This window comes from Brachyhypopomus gauderio, chromosome 3, assembly GCF_052324685.1.
Source record: "Brachyhypopomus gauderio isolate BG-103 chromosome 3, BGAUD_0.2, whole genome shotgun sequence".
Taxonomy (NCBI): Eukaryota; Metazoa; Chordata; class Actinopteri; order Gymnotiformes; family Hypopomidae; genus Brachyhypopomus; species Brachyhypopomus gauderio.
Window position 1 is genome coordinate 22190041 of NC_135213.1, and position 25280 is coordinate 22215320.

The window sequence follows — 25280 nt, forward strand, 5'->3', positions numbered from 1 at the left end:
ATTTCGAACACAGCCCACGAATTGGGACAGCCTCGTTGCGGCGCAGTGACGTAACCGGCCTACAAATACGCACTTCGTGGGCTGCAGCCCCTGAATTGAGATACACCTGTGACTCGCGGGTATCAGGGAGACACTACCGAAATGCGGGAGACTCCCGCAGCTTCCGGGAGACTTGGGATGTCTGCCGTCAGTTCACCAGTGCAACCCTCCCACTAGACCCCAACTCACCACACACTCTCTGAGGTGGGACCCTGAGTAGAGCCAGTAAGCAGTGAGGACCACACTGGCTCACATGCGGGGACATTATCACACAGCAACACCCTGGGAGAGGAAGAGCTTAATCCAGTTAATCCAAGTTACATGTTACAGCTGAGTGGTCTCAGCAGTACTATTAGCATTAGCACTAGCATTTACCATACACATTAGCATTTCCCCCAGATCAGGGGCTTCAGAGGGTTGAGCAAAATACGTGAAAGTCGGTGCAACCTAAAGTATCCACTTATTCTTCTTAAAATGTCTGCCTTGGGTTTATCGCCTCTTCTTATATACACTTTTTTTTTTGTGTTATTCATTAAGGAGAATGCTATAACAATCCCCATCCTTACTGTCAAAATGACACTAGCCTACAGCTCAGCAGTAGTCCTCTATTTAATGATCAAAGGGCTGTCGGAGGTGAAGGAGTGAGAGAGCAAACCTTCTCTTCTGCAGCAGAGACATTCACACATGCTGTCCCAGTAAAGCAGTCAGAGTGAGAGCACTGAGCATTGCAGACACTCCCGAGTGTTTGTGGACGCTGCCACACTCTGGGTTTCACATGCTGCTTTCTACACGTCTGCAGTACTGTGACACAGGACCCGTCCCTATCCAAATCAAATCCTCTGTCTTTCCTTCAGAAATAAAGTGATACATCCTATAAGATAATTTTTATATTTTCTGCTCAAGTCTTAGTTTCTGTTTACACTTTACATACACACAACTCTGTGGCTTTGACCTCATAATCCGCTTGCTGCAGTATGTCAAAGCTATTCACAAAACGACTCCAACACCATCGATTAACATTCACCATGACCTTTTAACTAGGGGTTTGAGAAAATTGACTCATTGAATTGTCTCCGACTGCATGTGCATGACTCTTGTGGTGCAGCACAGTTGGTTTGGATATATTTACTGTGTGAAGCCTTCATTGATTTTTTATTTACTGGTATATAAAATAAACAAATATATAATGTCAGTAAATTGTCAATAATTTTGTTCCAATTTGTTTCTATGAGATAACAATGTCTGCTGCTAAAACTTTTACAATTCTAATTGAGAAAGATTACAATAACTCTGCATCCTACACCACAAAGGTTTTAGTCAGGTGTGGAAAAAATGCTGAAAAGTAAGAATGCTTTCAAAATATTAATAGCGTTAATAGTTCATTTTTGTCAAGTGAAATTAACAAAAGTGAATGAACAATAGAAAAATCTCAATCCAATCATTATTTGGTCATTCACTATAATTATAACCTATTAACATGTCTACTTTTCACAGCATGCTTGCTTTGCTGTATTTTTTCCTTACCTGCCTAAAATGTTTGTGCGGTACATGTGCAGAGTTCTCCCTGCTATTGCACATAACTCATTCTCTTCTCCCTGGGCTGCTACTGCGAGAGACGTGTCTGCCACCTTTGTGCTAGCAGCCCGTTCTTTCATTCTGCACAGACCTCCCTCTTCTTCACCTCTATATTCTCTTATCAGGAAATCTGAGAGTGCTCTGGGTGTGCGAACACCTCTCCATCTCCGGACGGCCTGTTTTCATGCTCCATCAGGCTTGTTTCAAACCTGCATCTAAGAGTGTTCATTCCAGCAAAGCAGAGCATGACGAGCCTGTTCACGGGGCTAGATGGGAGGCATAAAGCTGATAAAAAAGGTAGGAGCAAAATACAAGAAAGAGCTAGGAAATTGGGGAAATGAGAGAGAGAGAGGGAGGGAGAGAGGGAGGGAGGGAGAGAGATTGCTTGGAGCTGATGGTAGTGCAGAACAGATTCAGTGTGGATGAGAGTATCTTTCCCTGGGTAAAAGTAAGGCAGCATCATCCTAATGGTGAGATCAGCAGAAGCTACAGGAGGAAAGAGAGAGAGAAGGAGAGAGAGGGGGGGGGTGAAGCAAAAGTGAAATGCACTGGTTGTATCAGCAGCAAAATTACACGAAGATGAATCAGGTTAAAAAAGAAACTAATGTCAAGAAAAGGGGAGATAAAATATTCAGGAGCATCTGTCCCCAGGCTAGAAAGGTTTCCTAATGAGAGGGCACACTAATGTTGTACAGAGAAACCCAAAGCCCCTGTATTTCAGAATCTAGCTCATTATTAATCATTTAAAGTGGATTAATTTTTTCAGACACACATCAGAGCTCTCGTCTTCAGATCTTTGCATGTACACAAATACAGGCATTAACTAATCACACACACACACATACACACACACACACACACACACACACAGAGGCTTGTACTTACTTCCAATGTCCTCTACAGAGGACATTCCCTCACTGGCCCTTCGTCTTCAGTGCTTTCCTGTCACTCCCCTGGTTTTGGTTTAAATGGTGCATGAAATACTTCCACTCTTGATCTCTTCCTCTCCTGTGTGCTTGGCCAGAGTGAACCCCTCTCCTAGTCTTCATCAGTGACCATCAGCCTCCCTGCGGTGCTTCTCCAGTGGATACAGAGAAGGAGGAGGTGCAATAACACAGCAAAAAACAATCAAGGAATATTGAAGGAGTCTGAATAAAATAAATACAAAGAGAATTAATTAGCTGGAAATAATATTTTTACATGACAGATTATCTTAGAATGTAGGTAGATATCCACCAAACTGTCACGATGGACATTAAAGAGGACATGGTCTGTGTGTGTGTCAAATGTGTGTGTTAAAATAACGAAGATACTTTTATGTAAAACATGAAGAGGACAGGAAAAGGTAGGAAAAGAAAAACAGATCAACTAAGATAAGCTTTGAACCCCCCCCCCCCCCCCCCCAAATAAATAAATAAATAAACAATGAGGAACAAACCCCACACCTTTAGTTTATTCCCAGTAGCATTCTGGCCTTAAGCAGACACCAGGCGTAAGCACAAGCTGCCTCCGTATGGTGCCTTTGGCTGAGCTGAGCTGCCGAGCATTTCTGAGGCTTACGGAAGACCAGCGTGATGGACAGTGGGTGGGGCAGTCTTGGCAGCCATAACGGGCTTTGGACAGGTTTGGATTTTGCAAATACACGAAGAGGATTTGAGAGTCGGCTTAATCGACCATTTGCAGGCACACATTTATAATGATGCCCAAAGGTGTTTATCTTCAACCTTGATGTTCAGGGAGGGTTTGCAGTGACAGGCAGGGCCTGGAGGAGGAGAACCACGCAGAAGCAGCACAGTATCAGAAGGATTCATCAGCTAACCTAAAGAGGCTCCTGAAAAGTCATTTTCTCTTCATTTGCCCGTTGACGTACTGCTGCAAGCTGCTCATATTTTAATTCACACAAAAATGCACAATATGTTTTGCAGGCATAAAAAGCATTTTTGGTTTAATTCAGACAAACATCCAAAATTTTGCAGCCATAAATATAAAATCTCTGCTTTAAAAAGTGCCCTTCAACTATAATAGACACTCCTCCCCCCTACACTGTGAGGAGTGAGGAATATATACTCCCTCTCCCTCCCACTGTCTCTCTCTCTCGCTCTCTTTCTCTCACTCTCATGCGCTGAGAGTTGAGAGTAGTCTTCAGACAGGGAGGTGAGATTTCATTTGAGTTCTGAACTGTTGCACCTCACAGGTCTCTACCGTCCACACTCTGTGTGGAGCAAACGGGATTAACACAACGTGCTGTGTGCCCACCTGCTGAGAACTCCAGAGGACAACTTACTTCTTACTTCACGGGGAGAAGCTAAACAGGAGCTTTGATTATTCGCTTGTAGTGGTAAAAACTGAACTGGAACTAATTGGATGCTCTACAGGCCAGTGCTGTTCACCAGTCTGCAATGCAATAGGAGAAACTGAAATGCAGGAGCAAGAGAAAGCATCAAATATCCCCAAACTTGTGTTTCATACATTCCTTCGCAGTAATGAGGTATTCTTCTTGAGCTGTTATTGATCAGTGATTTTTTCACCGTCTACAAATACTTTTACATGTCTTTTATGTACTAAAATGGTTAGCCTTGTTGATTACTGTGGAATTTTTAAAATACTCTACATTGGTAATTTACAGATTATTTTATTGTCTTAGCAAATTAATTACAATTCACAAATTTGTGATGTTTTAGAGTAAAGAATCCTATTAATAATTGATCACTGAATGCTGATCTCTTGCCCCAGCATTGGAGTGTTAGTTTGCCTCAATCTTGTAGTATTTGCTCAGTATTTTGAGCACCATGGTGGGCCACTGCATTCTACTCCACATGGTTCTTACCGCACTACTTGGGCGGGCCTCACAGGTCCAGGATGAGACTACCACAGAGATGGACATGCAGTTGACCAATCAGACAGTGGATCACACGACGACCTCTGTGACATCAGAAGGAGCTTTAACTCTGAGCTCACCTGTAGTAGAAGTAGAGGAGGAAACAGTCCCTCATGCAGGGACCCGTTGCCAGGGCTACTATGATGTGATGGGCCAGTGGGACCCTCCATTTAACTGCAACGCTGGCATCTTCCTGTACTGCTGTGGCACCTGCTTCTACCGTTTCTGCTGTCAGTTCCATCAGCATCGGCTGGACCAGACCTCATGCTCCAACTACGATACGCCAATCTGGGCCAATACGGGCAAACCTGTGGAACCAATCACAGAGCTGCAGCCAGAGCATGAGCATGACCGCAGTCATTTGATTGTCTACATGATCTGTGGGGTGGTGGCTGTCATGGTTCTGGTTGGCATCTTTACCAAACTGGGCCTGGAGAGAAAACGTGGTGGGCAAAATGACCTCGGGAACTCAAGGTAGGTTTATGAAGGCTCCCAAATGTAAGCGCGTGGGTGTTTAGTCATTTGGCTAAAGAGTGCATTTGAAGATAGAAAAGCATGACTTAAAACCTTACTGGTTTTACAGTGGCCAGAGAGGTCACTTCTCCAGGAATGTGTTCAGCTTTGTGTCTCTGCTTAAAGGTTAATGATAATCTTTATTTACTGCAATGCAATGTAGTCTCTCCTTGCTTCTAATGATCTTTTCCCTGTAAAAAAAAAGCAAAGTAGATAGTATTTATAGAGGGTTCTATAGAGATTTTGTAGGATACAGAGCAGTTCCAACTGTTTAACGAGCTAATGGGAAAATCAGTCTTAAAAGACATTATAATGCTCATTGAATGATAACATTTATTGTAAAAAGGCTCCTTTTTTTTGCATTCATTTTGCCGGTCATTATTTCTCTTGGGCCTCACAACCTTTCAGCACTCTTGGCTTTGTAGTCCCTCATACAGATCTCTCTCCCACTCTCTGAATCCTGCCTCCATTTACACTCAAAGCCATTTGTCCTCATCATTTTGAATATTCATCATTTTGGATATTGAAGAGCACACTGAAAACCAGATAACCTGTCAGGAATATGGAAAATGGAAAAAGAAGTTTGGTTCTGTTCTTACTCTGCTCAGGGTCTTAGGGGATGTTCTAATAACACAACAATGCAAAACCTTCAGAGGTGGTCACGTTTTGGAGGAAGAAAAAAACCCTTAGCAGATTTGTTATTTTCTAAGGTTAACACCTCTCTGAAATAGAGCACTGCTCAGCACTGCTTCCGAGATAAATTCTTCTCACAAGATTAGAAGTCCTCTCAAGATTAAGACGCTGTGCAGATTAAGCACACTTCTCTCAGGATTAGCGTTTCCTCACATAGCTCCCTCTGCACTTTTACTGCTCTCTCTCACGAGCCTTTGTCAGATGCCCTCACTGGGTGCCTCTGTAGATGCTGGGAAAAGCCAAAGAACAACATTTAAAATTTCTGTTAGTCACTAATTACCTTGGTGACATGACTATTATTACTGCAAACTCCTTTAAAATTAATCTTTAAAAATACATAACAGGAGGTGAAATGGTAAAGACAGAATAACCGCAGAACATCTATTCCATTTGTGTCCAGTCATGTGGACATGTCTCCATGGCATCATCTCTGGTTCTCATATTTCTTTAGTTATGCCAGTTGGACAGGTGTTTTAACATCATTTGAGGAGGGAGAGAATAGCATTACATACTCCTGAGGTATTTGCCCAGCCACTGAGGCATAATTCAACCTAAATCAAACACTCCAGTGATGACATGTAAGGGTGAGAGGGCACGGTTCAGATCACACATTAATGAGCAGACTGGGAACAGGGGCATGACTGTAACATACAATAAGGTCCCTGCAGCCATAGAATGGAGAGAATTAGCATGTCGGGCAGAGTCTGCAATTCTCTTCTGTTATGTCTCTGTGAGCGAGTCCTGAGGGGACCGGGGCTTTGAAATCCCATTATATGAAAGGGATGCTCTATGGATGTTGAAAAGTTTTGGCCCCTTGGATCTAGCCAGTGCATAAACAGAGATCAATAAATCTCAGTAGACTGAGGTGAAGGACAGCATTAACATAATCTCCTCTAACTTGGGGTTTTGAGCATCTCCTCCCTCATCATTTGCTCTATCCCACTCCCCCTCCCGTCTCTCTTTTTAATGAGCAGCACCTGAAACATGCTTGTGCCCTTTGCTGCTGGGGTTCCATTGTAACTCTGCTTGCCACCCCCCCCCCCCCCCCCCAAAACATCAGACAGGTGTGTTCTCCTGCTGACATGTGAAAAGATGTTTGTCATGATTAAAGATGGAGAAGCTCCCTCCTCCCTTCAGATCCCCGGTGCTTGCCTGCAGTAGTCATGTCCTTTGCTCCTGCTCAACCTCCTGTGGTACAAAACTGTTCCGGACTATTCTGACATAAATACAAGGTGCCACGCTGGCATGGGGGCTCTGAGCAAGCGTTTGCATGTGTGGAGGTGTTTCTGTCTCTCTGATTTGGAAGCCGTGCCGTCTCCTGCGCGGCTGACCCGTGGTGGGGGAGCGCTGACATTTCCACGCCCCCGGCCCCCTGCCCCCTGCCCGCCCCTCCCCCTATTCCCTCCTCCTCCGTCGTCTGGGCAACACGAGGGTGCGTGCTCCCTGACAAAACTGTGCTCATCACCGCACTGTCGTTCTGGACTGATCGTAAAGTGAATCTGTGCCTCCAGTGGCTCAAACCTGCTGTGAAGCTCCTAGGAGGGTCTGAAGGGGATGGAGTGATGTCTGCACCAGTGGCTGGGATGAACTGAGCTGAACTTGTTCATGCATTCAAAGTACAGGGGGAGGAGTGGTGTTGGAAACCCTTACTGCAATTATTGTGTGTGCTTTACAGTCCGCAGTTCCAAGCTGGATCTTAGAGACTGAAGGGTCATTGGACATTAGTGTGACAGTTGGGCATGTCACTGAATGAGATGATTAGATACATTTTCATTCTAATTGAAAACTGACTTTGATTTGATTTTAGGAAATTGGTTTTCAAATTGTTCATATTATGAGAACTACCTTCACTACAGTAGAAGATATGACATCTTTTGCTAATGTCAAAATAAAGAGGGGCACGAGAGAGAGACAGAGAATTTGTTTGAGAAAGTATGATAGACAAAAATGCATACAGCCAATACAATGTAGACTGGTAGACATGAGGTCCAAAATACCATACCATACAATACAATTCTTTTCTGGATGTTTTGTACTAAGTAAAATGCAACCTACACAGGGCTCTGTGAAAACTGATTAATTAAGTTAATAAGTAAAGCGCATGACTGGTCATTAAGCTGAAGTCTCAGGGTGATTATGAATAATCATATAGCAGAATTGGACAAGAGGAGAAAAACAGATTTGTATCTGAAATAAAAAGACATGTAGCTGATCTACAAAGACCGTAAGTGCAGACGTGGTGTTGGTTTGCTATAGAAATGCCAGGCAGGTTCTAGTTGGCTTGACTGTTACGTTGTTGGAACATTTCTGTTAAGAAATGATGAAACAAAGACAAACATGACATACTGCTCTTCCTGCTCAGTGCTGTGCAATGATCACATTTCCACTGTGAAATTATTCAATCATTTAAATACAAGAAATCTTCATTAAGCTCCCATTGGGTTTATTGAAAATTTTATTGAATACCTGAAACAAGTAAAAGAAATTGTAGAAGAATCTTATGAAGCGTTCTGAATATGCCTCGTCACACTTCTGGGCAGAAATATGCTATTTGCATTAAAAAATAGTGGTGATAATTTGTATCTATTATTAATGCTGGACTTAAATAGGAAAAAAAGTTTTCTTTTGCAGAGTTTTCTGAAATAGAGCTGGTTCAAAAAAACAGATGCTGAGTAACTTTAATATTCATATCAGCAAGTAAAGGAGGCCTCTGGCAGTCGAAACTTGTGAACTAGAAAATATCCTCTGCATAGTTAAGGGGAAACCAGTCCAAAAAAGAGAGGGTTAGAGGCAAGAAAGAGGCAAGATATAAGATAGTGAGGGAGCGGGGAAAGGAAGATCTTCTTCAAATTTCATGGCACACAAAAGATGCGGTATCTCAGAGGACCACACACTTGCTCTTTCTGATCAAATCAACAGCCCATTTAGAGTTCTTCTTCCAAGCCAGAACCGAGCACCAGTAAAACAGGATGGACTCTGCAATGCCTGAGGTTCCTGTTCCATTCCGATATGTGTGGACTGGCAGGAGAGGCAGGCTTAGTCATGAATTAAAGACCAGGAACGCATCCGCCGCGTGGCAAAATCCGTATTAAGTGACTTCATGAGTTACAGAATGGGACTCAGCAGTGGAACCATGTGAACATGTCTGTGCAAAGGCGTAGGACATGGTGCCACAATGGCTGATTTGTTAATGAGACTGTAGGTGGTTAAGAGAAATCCCAGTGTGAAAAAACCAGGTGTGTTGGAGCGAGGAACACGTGAATTGTGCTCATGTCTTCCTGAAGGGAGGGAAGTATCCAGGGAAACCAAGCTGGTGCTTGATCAACGCTATAACCATAGGTAAAGAGGCTTGGAAAAGTTTTGAAAGCTTTTATTGAAAGCATCTCTTTCAATAAACAATCATAGTATTTTGCTACTTAAAATATTACCCAATAAATAAATAAATCATACTAAATTAAAATGTTTGACAAATTAAACTATGAAAAATGACAACCTATTTGTTATGACAGAAGTAAAAATGAATCGGTCCTAGCAAGCCACTGATCCACAAGTCTCAAGTCAGTGATCACAAAGTCCAAGCTGAGACACAGGTACTCCTTAAGCCACTCTAATGGAGTCCTCTCTGATACTGAGCCATTCATTCTGCTTTAATATACTGTTAGAGCAGAGTGCATATATGTTGGATTCAGCTCACACAAAAATCTTCTGAGAATTTGACTGATGTGTCTTCTTCCTCTTGTTGTCATACAGGAACCTGCAGGAGCTGTTGAAGCAGTCAGGTGTGGAGGTGAACCCCAGGGACGGAGCCTGTTCTCCACCTCGAGTCGGCAGCAGTGTCTCATCTGGGGTCCCGCACAGCCACAGCGGTGAGAGACGTCCGGGCTGTGGCACGGCTCCTTCGCACTTTACACACTTGTTTGCCCGACCGGGTGCAGTAGGTTGGCACTGATCTATTATAGTCTCTTATAGTCTAGGATATAACGTATTAGTGCATTAAATGCAGTGGGGAAAATGGCAGCTTGGTCTTGTGCCATAAACCTCTGAGGAGAGTTGAGCGCTTCTCTGCTCACATCCACACACATCACTTGGCAGCTGAGAGACGCTTCAGTGCTTGTGAATGTATGCATGTCCATTTGTCTGGATCCTGAGGGTGTGGGGAAGGGACGTTTCCCCAGGTTATGATGGTGGTGCACGCTTGGTGGTTTAGAGGTCATGTGGATGATGGGCTGTGGGCCGTGAAGCGGGGGAGCTGTGGTACGGAGCTTCGAGTCAGAGGATAGGAGAACTTCTGTGAGTGATGTGTAACGCTAGTGTGTCTCAGCTGGCTCAGATCCTATTGTGTGATGGGAAGAAAGATACAAGGAGAGATTTGAAGAAGTGGGAGGATGAAGAAAGAGTAATGGAGATGTTGTGAGACCATAACTGTGCAGTAGCTGAGGTCTCATCACTTTTGTATCACTCAACTCATCACTCATCTGCATCTGCAACGAAGGCCGACTGCTTCGCACATGTTACCACTTGGCAAATTTGTGCACAGTTAAGGTGCGGAAGGTTTCAAACTGATGTGGGATTAGTGCTGTAATCCCAAGTGTGTGTGTGTGGCTTAAGATGCACTTTTTCCTCGCTGCTTCATGGCAGGGATTAGTTTCGCTCCGCAGTGCTTAAGAGAGTTTAATGTGTATGACTGTTCACATCTACTGCATACACTCCAGCGACCTCCTAGTAATGGCGTGGAGATTAAGGACCGGCACCACTGTTGTCATAGCGGTTTTTTAAAGAGCTTTCTCTGGGAAGGTGATGTGTAACACTGGCACCTCCAGGAGCCTGACACTTCTCTGTGTAGTCTTTGATCGAAGTAAAAAGGCGCTGTGCTGAGAATAGCAGCCTACCGCACTGCCTCGTATGCAAAGGCAGGGATTTACAACAGCGGGTGCAAGCCCCACTGGCTATGTAATGGCCAGGCTTCTATAAAGGGACATGACCTGGAAATGTTGCCCATATCACAGTGGGTGAACATCATATTCAGTGCAACCGTAGCTACATTGGTCAGCTCGTGTTACTCTCTTCAGGTTACGTAGTAGAAATTGACTTTAATCTAAAGTGCAATAATGTATTATGGGTAAGAGAGTAGGAGAAAGTAGGAAATGGTAATTGTGTTATGTGCAGTGTTATGTCCATGTTACTTTTGTTTATGTAAGTTGTATCCTGTTGCATTCTATATACTGTATGTTGATGACCTTCCAAAACTTCATATGTATTTTGGGTGATGTTAGTGGCATTTGTCTGGGCTGTACCTGCTCTTCTCACTGTTAAGGGTTAAGAACTATTTGTGAAATAAAAGAATAATAGAATTACTGAAAAATCTTATACTGCTCTAGGAAGATACCAACTCCTGAAATAAGCCCGAAATTCCTGTAAGAAAAGAATTTCTGTCACTGATGATCAATTCTTGTGATTCCATTCATCTCTTCTTTCGGTTTGGAGAACAGCCCCACCTTCATTCTCTTTGGGCCACAAATTCTTTGTTGCTCTCATGTAGTTCACTGATTTATTCCTTCCTCGTCTTTTTTAGCCATGTTCTTCTTTTCTGAGTGCTCTCCTCCCTCACCCCGTCCCGACCATCATCCTCAGGCCCTCCATGCTTGATCTGTTTTCTGTAAATCGGTAAGCATAGCGACCCTTAGGTATCATGTGCAGCAAGGAGGGAATTTTTGTAAATGTCGTGCCTAGATATCTAGTGTCTTGATGGTTTCTTTAATCTGATGTCTAAAATAGTGTGAAATGTGACTATTATTTTTGCAGTCTAATCTTGGGCATTTATCTTGATCTTTCTATGCTTCAAAACAAATGTATCTTAACAAACAACTAAGAATTAGTCAGTAGACAAAATGGTGGATCAGGCACACAAAACAATCACTTTGTTGGCTATGTTTGTGGGTCTAATCTCTCTGATCAAGGTGAGAGCTCACCTAATGCAGTTGGTAAACAGATCAACGTTTGCATCCACATGTGTGAAACACTTCATCTCACTTTTTCAGTTCTGATTCATATATGCATGCATCAAAGGCTTATTTGGTCAGAACGCTTCAGGGCTGTACAGTGGTTATGTGGTGGGAGTGGGAAGCATTACACTTACTGCTGAAGGCAGGCAGTAGTGCACAACCATCCACATCCCGCATTAGTGCATCTGCACACGCTCAGTGTCTCATGTCCCGCATTAGTGCATCTCTACTGCACACGCTCAGTGTCTCACGTCCCGTATTAATGTATCTCTACTGCACACGCTCAATGTCCCACGTCCCACATTAGTGTATCTGTACTGCACACGCTCAATGTCCCACGTCCCACATTAGTGTATCTGTACTGCACACGCTCAATGTCCCACGTCCCACATTAGTGTATCTGTACTGCACACACTCAGTGTCCTGCTCTGTTCAAATTCACAATCCAGACTGGAAGAGTACTTTTCCTTAAAACTCAAATAGGGACAACAGATCACTTTGTTGTTAAATCATATGTTTCCATACATGCACTCCTGTTGTGCCGCTACCTTAATAAATGTAACAAATAATGTAAACATGAGAATATTATATGCATAAGCCAAAAGGCAGTGAAATGTCTTTGATTTCTCATTAAGTCAAAGAAATGCTGCTGCAGAGCCCACATGGCCACATGGACACAGATGCATGAACACAGATGTTATAGTACTACTCCTTCTCCTGTGTATTATCTGGAATATATACAGGCTTAAAAGAATTGTATAATGCATCAAAAACTATTACTACAGCCCTAGGCTCCCTTAAGAGGGTTTTGACTTCAAAACGTTTGCTTATTAATAACTAACGAGGATATTAACATGCATAGGGGACCCTTTCCTACGTCCTGAGAAGTATTTATCTGTATGTACATGGTGGTCTGATGGCATTTCATGGGCATGTATCAGACTCAGACTCCCTGAGAGACGGTTGTGCCTGGCAGCTCCCCTCATTAGTCTCTGCATTAAAGACGGTAAAGGGTGATTAGTGTGACTGTGGGGACAGAGTAGGGCTGTGTGCAGCTCCATCCCCAGGATCCTTCACGGTGTGGGAGGCGACATCAGTGCTCCAAACCTAAAAGAGAAAAAGGGGTTCTGCCAATGAGATTAATGCAGTTAACCGCTTAGACACATCAAATGGCCAATTTGCCACGTGAGTACTGCCTGAGATGCAGAAATACCATGTTAATCATCATTACAATGTGGATACTATGCACTTTACTCTCCACGTAGGTAGAAGAGACGCTCACCCCTCCATCAGGTTGACACACTGTGTCCTGTTTAATGAGATGCAGCTAACCAGCAATGGAACAAACAGGAAAGGAAAGGAGCCGATTTCCACTAATTGTATCTGGGTCCTATTCATGCTGGCACTCAAGCACAGAAATAGGCCATCCGGACCGGGGCGCTTCTCTGAGTGCCCTGTGCTACATTTCTGTGGTCAATACATGCCGTGGCCAGACTGGGTGGGTGAAGTGGGTAAAATGGGCCATGCGGTCAGAACGCCAGAGCGCACCCCACCAGCTGAAGTGTCCACTCTAGACCTGCTCTCAGAGTTTGTGCTGTTTTTAGGTTGTCACCTTGCAAGAGTGCCACAGAATATCATGATTTAAACTAGTTAGTTGATTGGTCTGCCGAGAATTACAGACATGCACACTTCCACACACACTCTGAAATCATCACCAAGTATGTCAGCAAGTGCTCTAGGTCTTAATAGACTTTTATTTAAATAAAAAGTGGGTGGTTTAGTTCTCTGTGTAATGAGGAGCTATTCTTTTGTTAGTGTGTATGACTGTATCCTCATTCAGAAGAATGAAAATTCAAATACCCCTATAGTGCAGTTCACGATTATGGGCAATACACCACTGAGATGCACGTGCACACACGCACACACACACACACACACACACACACATATACACACTCCTACAGCTCAGCATGGCAGCACAGGGAATGTGATGAGGAAGCATAAGTAGAGATGACAGTCTCATTGGGACATCAACAAGATGAAAACAGCATACACACAAACCAAAGAAGGAAGTATATGAAGTATGACGTATATCCTCCACTGAGCTGCTCTGTTAAGGGAGTGAAATAGTTCAGGTACCCATGTGGGTCATCAACCCCAGAACTGGTATAATAGTTGTATATACTGCAACGTACCAGCAAACAGCTCTGTCCTTTTGATCAGGTACACAAAAGCCAGCACATCCCTGTGTAAATGTATGTCAGCTTCAGTGCAGAGCGGCGCTTACATGTTCCCTCTGGTACCACAAACAGTGTGCAGAGGGATCAGAACTGAGAAACACAGCTACAGAACCTAGTAATGAATTTCACTACCAGTAGGTATGTTTGTTGTTTTGTCTCTTTTAAAGTCTCTTCCATGTTGCTTCTTTCTCCCATTCAAGAGCAGTACCGTCTCAACGATGCTGCTTACCCTTCATATATCTCCATGGCTGGACTATCTCACCCCCAAAGGAATTCTCACCTGCCGGGCGCCGTAGTTAACAAATATGCCTCACTGAAGGCTGTTGGTAAGTTAACTAATCACGCCGAGCATGAGGAGCATTAGTCAGGGGGATTACTAGTAGCCTGTCTAAACTGACTACAGCCATTTTCTATTCAAAAGAAATATTCTATTCTATAAAAATTTTTATTTTTAAATGTTCATCATGTAGTTCATTTATCATTTATTTAATGAAATATTTAATTCACAAAAAGAAGCAGTGGCTCGTTTAAGACCTGAACCAAAGAGACTGTTTCTCTTCTTTCTCTCTGACTAGAACTAGGAAGCCCTTCAGTGGAGTGGTCCAGGGTTTGTTCCAGGACCACGGGCCTGACCAGGACCCCCCTGGCTAAAGCAGATCAGTCACACACATGCAGGTTTACATGACATACTGTGCTCTTATAAAACATCTAATGAGCATCTGATGTAGAGGTGCACTCACAGGATTATTGCCAATGCCTGCTAACACAACACCATGGATACACTGTGATGAGACTTTCCCAACAGTATCAAATCAGCAATAACCTCATGATAAGAGAATGTAACAGAACAGAGCGCTCTGACCGGACTGTGCCTGTAATGGACCTGCAGCAGGGCGTGTTCTAGTTCAGTACTTTACCATTAGACCTTTTGCAGTCAACAAAAGTCAAGCCTGGTAATATAATTAGAACATTATTTGTGTTTTTGATAGTATTACACTCATATCATTTAAAGGATGTACAGTTGTGATCAAATTTATTCAACCCCCACTGAAATAAAGTGTTTTGGCCAGTTTGACATTGATTTTGATCATTTCAGTCATCTTATTTACAATTATATCAAAGAGGCACTTATAAATTAGACAAACATAACATAATATTTATGATGGAATAACCACAAATGTCTTTACTGTGCTCACATCATTATCAGTTTTATTCAACCCCCTAGTGACATTATTTTTTAGTACTTAGTACAACATCCTTTTCCAGTTATGACAGCTTTCAAGCGTGAAGCATAGCTTGACACAAGTGTCTTGCAGCGACCTATGGGTATCTTAGCCCATTCTTCATGGGCAAAAGCCTCCAGTTCAGTCACATTCTTAGGCTTGCGCACTGCAACTGCCTTCTTTAGGTCCCACCAGAGGTTCTCAATTGGATTTAAGTCTGGTGATTGCGATGGCCACTCTAGAATGTTCCAGCCTTTCATGTTCAACCATGCTCTAGTGGACTTGGATGTGTGCTTCGGATCATTGTCCTGTTGGAAGGTCCAACGTCTCCCAAGCCGCAGGTTTGTGACTGACTCCATCACATTTTCCTCCAAGATCTCCTGGTACTGAAGGGAATTCATGGTACCCTGCACACGTTGAAGCTTTCCTGTACCATTAGAAGCAAAACAGCCCCAAAGCATAATTGACCCCCCGCCATGCTTCACAGTAGGCAAGGTGTTCTTTTGTTCATAAGCCTGGTTCTTCCTTCTCCAAACATAGCGCTGGTCCATTGTCCCAAACAGTTCTAATTTAGTTTCATCTGACCACAGTACACTGTCCCAAAACCTTTGTGGCTTGTCCACATGACTTTTGGCATACTGCAGTCGACTTTTCTTGTTCTTTGGAGTCAGCAAGGGGGTGCGTCTGGGCGTTCTGGCATGGAGGTCTTCGTTATGCAGTGCGCGCCTTATTGTCTGAGCTGAAACTTCAGTGCCCACATCTGACAGGTCTTTTTTCAGTTCCTTAGCAGTCACGCGGGGATTTTTCTCCACATTACGCTTCAGGTAGCGCACAGCAGTCGCGGTCAGGATCTTCTTTCTGCCACGACCAGGTAACGTTTCCACTGTGCCCTTTAACTTGAACTTGCGAATGATACTTCCGATAGTGTCTCTTGGAATATTTAACAACTTCGCAATCTTTTTATATCCATTGCCATTCTTGTGAAGAGCAATAACCTCTTCTCTTGTCTTCTGGGACCATTCTCTTGCCTTCACCATGCTTGGAAACACACCAGTAGATGTCTAGAAGGAGCTGAGTATCACAGTCCTTTTAAATCTGCCTAATTGGTGCTTATCATGCTTGATTGCTGCTTGTTGACATCCACAGATGTTTTCAATACCTGATGGAAAACACTGAAATGAACCTCTGTTCTTAGGAGTGGTAGTCGTAAAGGGGTTGAATAATTGTGTCAATGAAGAAATCACAAAAAGGCCATTTAATACTTTATGACAAAAAAAATTGATGCTATCTTAGTTGCATTTAGTTCTTTAACAAGTCCTTGTAAGATTTCATTATGAACACAATTACAAATGTGCACTGAATTCCATAAAACCCTTCGCAGCATTGGGGGTTGAATAAATTTGATCACAACTGTAGTTTAAATCTTTCTGACAATAAACCAACAGTTTGGTTTCCTGGACATACCAAGTCTAGTTTGGATTGAATTACAATGCCATTGCAATTTTACATGTTTAAGGTTATTCTGTGAAATCAGATGCGTTTTATTTAATTACTCCTTTTCCTGGTATGGATGTTGGAGAGAGATGCATATTACATATTGTAAAATCCGTACATAACCGTAGGACAAGGACATTAGGTTGTCTTAGATTACTGTCTCACAGGTCCAGTGGTAACAGAAACCTACTGATCTAGGCATGCGTCCCCACCACCCCTTGACCACATCTACATGAAGTAAACCTCCTTACATTCTTGTATATTCTGTATAATCTATTATTTACATGCACTGATGTGTCATTCGTTAGAATCTCCTTACAGTTTTCAACTGGCATCAAATCAAATCCCCCTGGTAGTCTAATGAATAATAAATGAAGGAACTCAAGTTACAAGCATAACTTAATGAAGCAGTTAACAGAAAGCACATGACAGAAATGTACACAACTTATATGGTTGTTCTGCCGCATCTTTTATCTGATTCAAATATTCAAGGTTATTTTATTCCCTGATAAAGATAATAATGATCATTTTGATATGACTAAATTTTGAAGAAGCAAGCGTGAAACTGACAATGTTGTTTCAGCATTGGTTAATTTATTAATTCACATTTACATTTTTGCCATTTAGCAAATGCTCTTACCCAGAGCCACTTACAGATGTGCTTCATCATCTTCTCATTGAGTCTATTCTAGCCAGTTCAGCTGGTTAAAATTCAAGATGTACTTTCAGATGCATTTACGAGTTTAACAATAGGGCAGTAATAGACTGCAAACACGAACAGTCCAATGATACTAGGACATAAAGTACATTAACAGTGCAGTGATGCGATTACGTGGCAGTGTTGAGTTCAGCAGGGCAACAGCCTCTGGGAAGAAGAAGCTCTTCCTGAATGTGCTGGTGATGGAGCGGAGGCTCCTGGAACACCTGCCAGATGAAAGTCGATGGTCAGGATGAGAAACGTCCTTGATGATGTTTCTTATTCAGGCAGCACACTTACGATGAATGTTCTCAATGGTGGATAACTGGGGGCTTGTGATGTGTTGAACAGTTTTCACCACCTGCTGGAGCACTTTGTAGCATGATGCTGAGGAGTTGCTCAGTGTAACGGAGCTCTCGGCCGTTCCATGCTGTGAGATATTGTAATATATACAATATACTTACATAATATAATATATATACATTAATATACATACTTATTTTCCACCATTATTTGCAAATAAATTCTTTAAAAGTCAGACAAAATGATTTTCTCTCATGATGACCTATGATGTCAATTACCGGCCTCTCTCATCTTTTTAAGTGGGAGAACTTGCACAATTGGTGACTGACTAAATACTTATTTTTCCCACTGTAACACATAACTAGTGTCCTACCTGATGGTGCTAAATCAGGTAGTACACCTGTTTGAGAGAAGGCCACTTCCCCTGTCAAAGTGAGCATAGAAGTGACTGTGCCAGTAGCTGAGGTACAGTTGGTAGTGGACACTGTACTCACTGTACTCACTGTAAAGTCAGTGAATAACTTTATGCCTTGCTATACCCTGGGGGCTGGAGGAGTTGAAGCACTCTTCGATCTGCTGTTTGTAACTCTGTTTTGCTTTTGTGATGCCTCTTCTGAGGTTGGGTCTGGCCAAACTGAAAACATCCTGTTCTCCAGACTTGCTTCTCCAGACTGGAGTTGGACCTCTCTGTTCATCACCATCAACACCAACACCATCACTGCAGCTCTTACCCAATAGGCAACCCATCAGTTCTGAAGACAATGCTCCCCTCTAATTCCACCACACTGTTAGAAACATTGCTGCCAAACCATGTTCCCAAAAAAACCTCAAAAATTAATGTTCATTTTCAGTTCATTTTCCAGAGGCCACATGTTGGTGAAACACATGCCAAGTAGTACTGGCCAGTATAGGTTTAGCCTTAGCTAACCGCTTCCTCCATGCTTCCTCCACACTTCCTTCACACTCACCCTGTCTTTGTTTACCCTCTCAGCTCTGGACTCTGGGTGTCAGGAAGTCCTATTTGCAGTGGTGTTGTGTGGCAACAATGGACCGAGTGTTGAGTATCTGGGTGAAATGCTGCACAAGGCTGTTGCTCAGCCATGACTTCTGACTGCTAGAGCTCCACCAGTACCTGAAAACTAGTGGAAGAACTCCTGAACTTGATGTGCCACCATACGGCAGTGCTTTCTGGGCTGTGCATTGGCTGTAGTAGGGCACGTAGAGATCCATGTCTGTGCATTAGCCTGGCTAGAAGAACCTCTGCCATAACCACTTTAGAGTCATGCCTACATCACAGGACCCCATGCCAACTGACCCGTGCATCATACCCAGCACAATCTTCTTCAGCCTGCACAGCAACAGCAGTTGGCTCGCATACAGCTCAGGAACCGGCTCTTGCCCATGCAGTACGGCAGCTAATCACACATCTGGAGGCTGTCCCAGCCAGCATACAGCGTCTTCCCAAACCAGATTTCCTCCTGCTTGTAGCCATTGGTATTCCCAGGAGAGCTCTGCAGAACTTGCATTCTTGAAAGGTGCACAGGCGGCGAGAAAGGGCCTTGGCATTACAGTGTAGGCATGTGGTAGGAAACGTTAGCACTAGTGCCTCACGCAGCTCACACAGCTGCTCGGCCTCCTCGTCCCACTGAAATGCCCCTTGTGCTGCGGGACAGTGTAGTGGTGTGGTCGTATCAGTAAACCTGTACATGAAACGGTGGTAGTATGATGCCAAAACCGGGAAACTCTGCAGCTCACAGATGCTCCATGGCGATAGACCACATTGGTTAACTGCATTCATCTTCCTGGGTCTGTTTCCATACCATCTGCTGACAATGAGCCCTAGGAAGCTCACATGCCACTGCAGGAGGTTACACTTTTTCAACATTTTTGGGGGGGGTTGATTCTGTGGTCTGTGTATAGTTCCTCTGTGCTTCTTAACTCACTGCTGGTGTCCAACATGCTGACTGCTGTCCACTGCATAGTTGGTGGTGATGAGGGTGCTGCTCACAGTCCTCAGTGATCCACCAACCAGCAATGGTGCTGCATGTTCAGTTCTTCTAGCACTTAGTGGAGCTCCTTTATCACTTCAACGTAAAAATGCACACAGAGATCTACTTATGCCCACAGATCTACTGCACCAAGAGATCTACTCATGCATCCAGAGATCTACCACACCCAGAGATCTACTTCGTGTTCACCTCCTCCACAGCTGCTGGTTTCCCCGACAGAAAACCACAGTTCCAGGGAGCCCTGACTTCCCAGCTCTGCTCCACCTCTGTCCTGTGCGAACATCTTTACTTTTCTCTTCTCTGTGCCCAGCACGTTGTTCATGAGGATGAGCACATATGCTGTGAGGAGTGTACGTGCATCTGGTAACGTTACAAACCAGAACTCTCGGCTCAGAACCCCCACCACGACCAGGAGCTGCTTCCTCTGTCTCATGTGACTCCCATTTGTTCGGTGCGCCATTCTCAGTGTAAGATGGCGTGCAGTCCCTTTTTCCATCCCCACCAGCGCACCGGTCTTCCTGCTGCCACTGTCGTCTCAGGGGCTGTCCGGCATGTCACCTCCTCGTCGATCCTCTCCATCCCATATTGCTTTGCTGCTCACTATGGAGCCTTTAAGCAGCGGCAGCTGCTTGAGGGCTTGTGGTTGCAGTGAAGTGGGAGTGGAGTCAGCAGCACTCAGGTGGTGTAGAAACACCAGTTCTTCCTGCACAGTCTTCCCGGACGCCCGGTGTGCCTGTTGAGCCGTTACGCCCATCGAGTCCACCAGCATGTTTATCTGCTCTTATGGCTGGTGCTGGTGGTTTGGTGTTCACACTTTGCTGGAGGGCCGTGGAGCAGATCCATAAGCTCCTGTAATGTTTCCCTGTGATGTGCCAAACACAGCTGCTTGTAAAACTGACTTAACAATAGAGAATGGAGAGGGAAGGAGGGAACTAAGACACGCCACAATTATGGTAAAACGCAGTACTACACTTAACTACAAAAACACAGTACTACACTCTATTAACTACAAGAAACAGTACTACACTTAACTACAAGAAACAGTACTACACTTAACTACAAAAACACAGTACTACACTCTATTAACTACAAGAAACAGTACTACACTTAACTACAAAAACACAGTACTACACTCTATTAACTAAAAGAAACAGTACTACACTACAAGAAGAAAACCAAACCAAACATATACATTCATTCTTGTATTACTGCACTTCCTCTATTGTCAGAACATACAGCCTTTGCTATAATGTTACAATGCAATCACAGTCCAAGATGAAAGGTCAGGTCACAGCTCCTCTGATATACATAAATACTGATGTCTCTTTGAAGTCCTAAGCCTCACAATTTTGTTAAATGTCTCAATAGAAAATGAGAACTGGCTTGTAAAACATACGAGTGAATAGGGGGACCCTAATGAGAACACAGCAGTACGTGTTCAAGAACTTCTGGCTATGGGTATGACATCACATGACCTTCAGAGGAAGCTGCAGTAACAAAGGATGGACACAGTACAGCTGTGTTCATTTTAATACCGGTCTGCTCCCGTGTACACCTTTTAATGCCCTTTGACCTGAGTGAACTCAGTGGTCCCTCTCCCTCACTAAACTGCTAAGGCAACATAGCTTCACTGTCCTAGAAATGTTTTTATATTATAGCGCTTACATCTCTTTGAGTTAGGCCTTTACACATCAAAACATATGGCCCAGCCAAGGATTTATTAGGACAGGGCTTGACTGAATTCAATTTCAATTCTAAAGCATCATTGGTCAACCGATTACAACCAATTACTTGATTCTTGCTATTAAACAACTGTTTGTTAAAGCTGTTTTGGGAAAACCTCTTGATCAAGAGATCTTATCTATATTACTCCTTGATATCTGTTTTTACTTCTCATACATATCTCTCTCTCTTCTTTTTCAGCAGACACTGCTGCCAGAGGACCCTACAAGAGCAATCCCCTCATGGACCTCTCTCAGTACCAAAACCCACCTGCACCCTTCCAACTCTTCCGTGTTGTGCAACCCAAAGACAAAACTTACATGCACCAGGACAAACCCTATGTGCTCAAAGCCAAGCCCTTCATGCACCAGGCCTTCCTGACCCAGGACATCCACTCACCCCTGTCCATTTCCATCCCCGCCAGCCAGCTAGTGAGGACGCACACCCCAAAGACCCCTGCACAGCCCCTGCTGTCCGGCTCCGCCTTCAAAACGTGGGACTGCAGGCCTAAGCGTGTCCACCGGCAGGTCCCGGAGCCTGTGCACTCCAGCCACCAGCAGACCTACTGCAGCAGGGGGCGCTACAGCACAGATGCACTGCCCGAGTTTCTCTCACAGCCCACGGCCTATGAAGCATCTTTGGCATATCATGACCTACGCAGGCAGAAGGCCTACCAGACCAGCAGCAAGACAGAAGTCACCGTCTGAGAGTCTAGACCTCACAGAGCAGCAGCTCTTACAGGCCACCTTGATGATCTCAATCTGCTGTTGCCCTCCACACCCCCAGACAGAGGGGGCAGGTTAGTGTAGATTAGGCTTCATCCTGGCTACATTAACTAACATGTACACAGATAACGTCTGTATCTCATCAGCCCCGCATCTCTCCCCACACTTACACTGGAACAGACGGAGACTGTATCATAATCATCATCTTGGCCATGTGTACAGCATATACTGCATAGCATGGATCAATTAACAAGAACAGAAATGCAAAGCAGGTATGATTCTCTGATGTGAATCAGAAGGACTCTGCTTGTCAGCTCTCATTTAAGGATGCGCATTAGTCTTGGACTGGCTGACCACGGGCTCATTTCTGCAGGTCCTTACCACGAGAGGGCCTAGAACATCCGTTTTTCTTGAGTCATGTGGTCAATAAAGGTTCCAAAGGTTACAGTATTGCAGGTGACATCTTTTGACTATTATCCATCTGTTATCTTTGTTGAAGAACTGCAACCGTGAATATGTTCTAAATGAATAAAAAAACTTTTTACTTGAACCTTGCTAAACTGCACATTTAAAGTGTTTTCAGAAGTCTGAATCTATAAAAAGAGAAATGGGACATGATCAGGCATTTAAAATCATCCCATCCTACTATACAGTCTCACCCATGGGTACTGTTCTTTTCATGTTTTTTTCAGCTCCACCAAACTGAAGACAGTTGAGATCCCACTGTGATGCAGCTCATCTTAGCTGTTCTCATACACCCAGCACAAAGCAGGGGAGAGCTCCAAATCTAACACAAAGGCATTAATGTAATGATCCAGAGCACAAATCTGGAATGCACAATACTTAGCCCTCATAGGCATGAGACTAGCTAAAAGGTCTCTGGCAGACATTGACCAACTCTGACATTTTATCATTTGCATGGACAATATGGAAGGGATCATGTTGCTTCATCATTATATACAACCTACGCAAAGACAAAAGGTTCATCCTACCTGAGTCAGACCATGACCTTGAAGCTTCTGCAAAGTGACGTCATTTCTTGGCACAAATAAATCCAGATTTTTTTTCACGCATGATTTACCGCAGACTTTCAGAATATTTGATAAAGTGTTTATTCCTGCAGTCAACACTTTGCAATCTTGTCTTTGTTCTGAAAACACTTGATGGAAACTCCCAAGATATCCAAATGTGGGGAAGGGAAAGAATAAAATTAGATGTCATAGAGGATCCAGCAGTTCAAATGTATTTTATCTACAGCAGTTATTTATTTATATGTATCTTAAAGTGATTTTAATCATCTTCAGTATGGAATGAGTATTCATTTGAAAATGATAACTTCACCACCACCACCAGCAGCCTGAACCGTTGACACAAGGCAAAATGGATCCATGCGTTCATGTTGTTGACACCAAATTCTGACCCTACTATCTGCAAGTCGCAGCAGAAATTGAGACTCATCAGGCAACATTTTTCCAATTGTCGATTGTCCAATTTTGGTGAGCCTGTTCAAATTGTAGCCTCAGTTTCCTGTTCTTAGCTGACAGGAGTGGCACCCGGTGAGGTCTTCTGCTGTTGTAGCCCATCCACCTCAAGGTAATGCATTTGTTATGCATTCAGAGATGCTCTTCTGCATGCCTCAGTTGTAACGACTGGTTATTTGAGTTACTGTTGCTGTTCTATCAGCTCGAACCAGTCTGGCAATTCTCTTCTGACCTCTGGCATCAACAAGGCATTTGCACCCACAGAACTGCCGCTCACTGGATATTTTCTTTTTCTGACCATTCTCTGTAAACCCTAGAGATGGTTGTGCATGAAAACCTCAGCAGATCAGCAGTTTTTGAAATACTCAGACCAGCCCGTCTGGCACCGACAACCATGCCATGTTCAAAGCGACTAAAATAACCTTTCTTCCCCATTCTGATGCTCGGTTTGAACTGCAGCAGATTGTCTTGGCCATGTCTACATGCCTAAATGCATAGAGTTGCTGCCATATGATTGGCTGATTCGACATTTGCATTAATGAGCAGTTGGACAGGTGCACCTAATAAAGTCGTCGGTGTGTGTGTGTGTGTGTGTATATAAATATATATAAACAAAAAGGATAGGGCTTTTCTGAACAATTAGGAAAAGACTCGCACATCACAAACAGAAATGCCTCAAGCACAATATTAGCATGTGTGTTATTGGATTTTGGTGTTTTCAAGAGATTTTGGATTTTTTTTTGTATTGTTTACAGATTACAAATTATTCTTGGTTCGTGGTGCTGGTTCACAGAATGTTAAAAGAAGGGCATCACAGTGCGTAGAGAATTCATGCGTAACAAAGTTTTTTCTCAGAGGGTTAGTTCTCTTCTAGATCGTGTTATAATAATGCGATGTGGTCATGTAAATTTCCCACGTGAACTTTGGAGAATTTATAATAACTTGTTTGTCAGCCTGAGAATTCATGTCAGCTCAAAAATATCTGTAGGAAAATATGATAATCAAGATTATAAATTCATTACAAAGCAAGAATTTCTTAGGCGCACCTTTTTGTAGATCACAAAACTGTTTTCAAAGTTGGTTTTTTAAAGAAAAAATGTAATGTATATTTGAAGTTTCTAAATATATTTGCACCATTCATTCCAAATTGGCATATAAAGTTTAAAGTCTACCTGTAAAAACACTAACTGGATGTCTTGCAAACATACTTCAACATGAAATACTTTAACATATCAGTCTATTCAAAACATCATGAAACCTTATGGTCTTCGGAGGACTACAAATTAACTTATGAACTTTATCTCCCTCCACTGGACAATTGTGGCATTACAGACAGAGGAATGGGAAAAGGGCATCAAAACAGTACAGTACTTACAATGGTTGCATTAGTTGTATTTAAGTCTCCTCTAATTTAGTTGGTATATTGCAAAGCCACATCTCAGTCATGTTAATTTCTTTTTTGGCAATTCCCCAATTTAATATAAAAATGGTAAATGTAATTTAGAGAGATAAATTGATCAAACATTTAATAGTGCACTTAATAATGCACGGGCAAATTATTTTTCTATAATGAAATAACAAACCTATGCAATATGTCCTGCAACCATTAATTTGCATGGTGATCTATTTTAAAAGTTAAAATAGATGAGTTAAAAAAAAAGAGGCAAACAAAGCATACCCCAAAAA

General features: G+C 43.1%; 1 protein-coding gene across 1 annotated transcript; it reads left to right on the forward strand.

The window, feature by feature from the left end:
• Positions 1-3780: 3780 nt before the first annotated feature.
• On the forward strand, positions 3781-23375 carry shisa8b (shisa family member 8b). The gene is made up of 4 exons (XM_077000422.1): positions 3781-4966; positions 9449-9564; positions 14141-14266; positions 21590-23375. The coding sequence occupies exons 1-4, from the start codon at positions 4404-4406 to the stop codon at positions 22093-22095; spliced, it is 1311 nt and encodes a 436-aa protein (XP_076856537.1). The 5' UTR covers positions 3781-4403; the 3' UTR covers positions 22096-23375.
• Positions 23376-25280: the final 1905 nt, after the last annotated feature.

Excerpts from the sequence above, each read along its gene's own strand:
- shisa8b (XM_077000422.1), top strand. The coding sequence starts at position 4,404 with ATGGTGGGCCACTGCATTCTACTCCACATGGTTCTTACCGCACTACTT. Across the intron at positions 9,565-14,140 it reads GGTCCCGCACAGCCACAGCG|AGCAGTACCGTCTCAACGAT; the intron begins GTGAGAGACGTC and ends CTCCCATTCAAG. Across the intron at positions 14,267-21,589 it reads TGCCTCACTGAAGGCTGTTG|CAGACACTGCTGCCAGAGGA; the intron begins GTAAGTTAACTA and ends CTTCTTTTTCAG.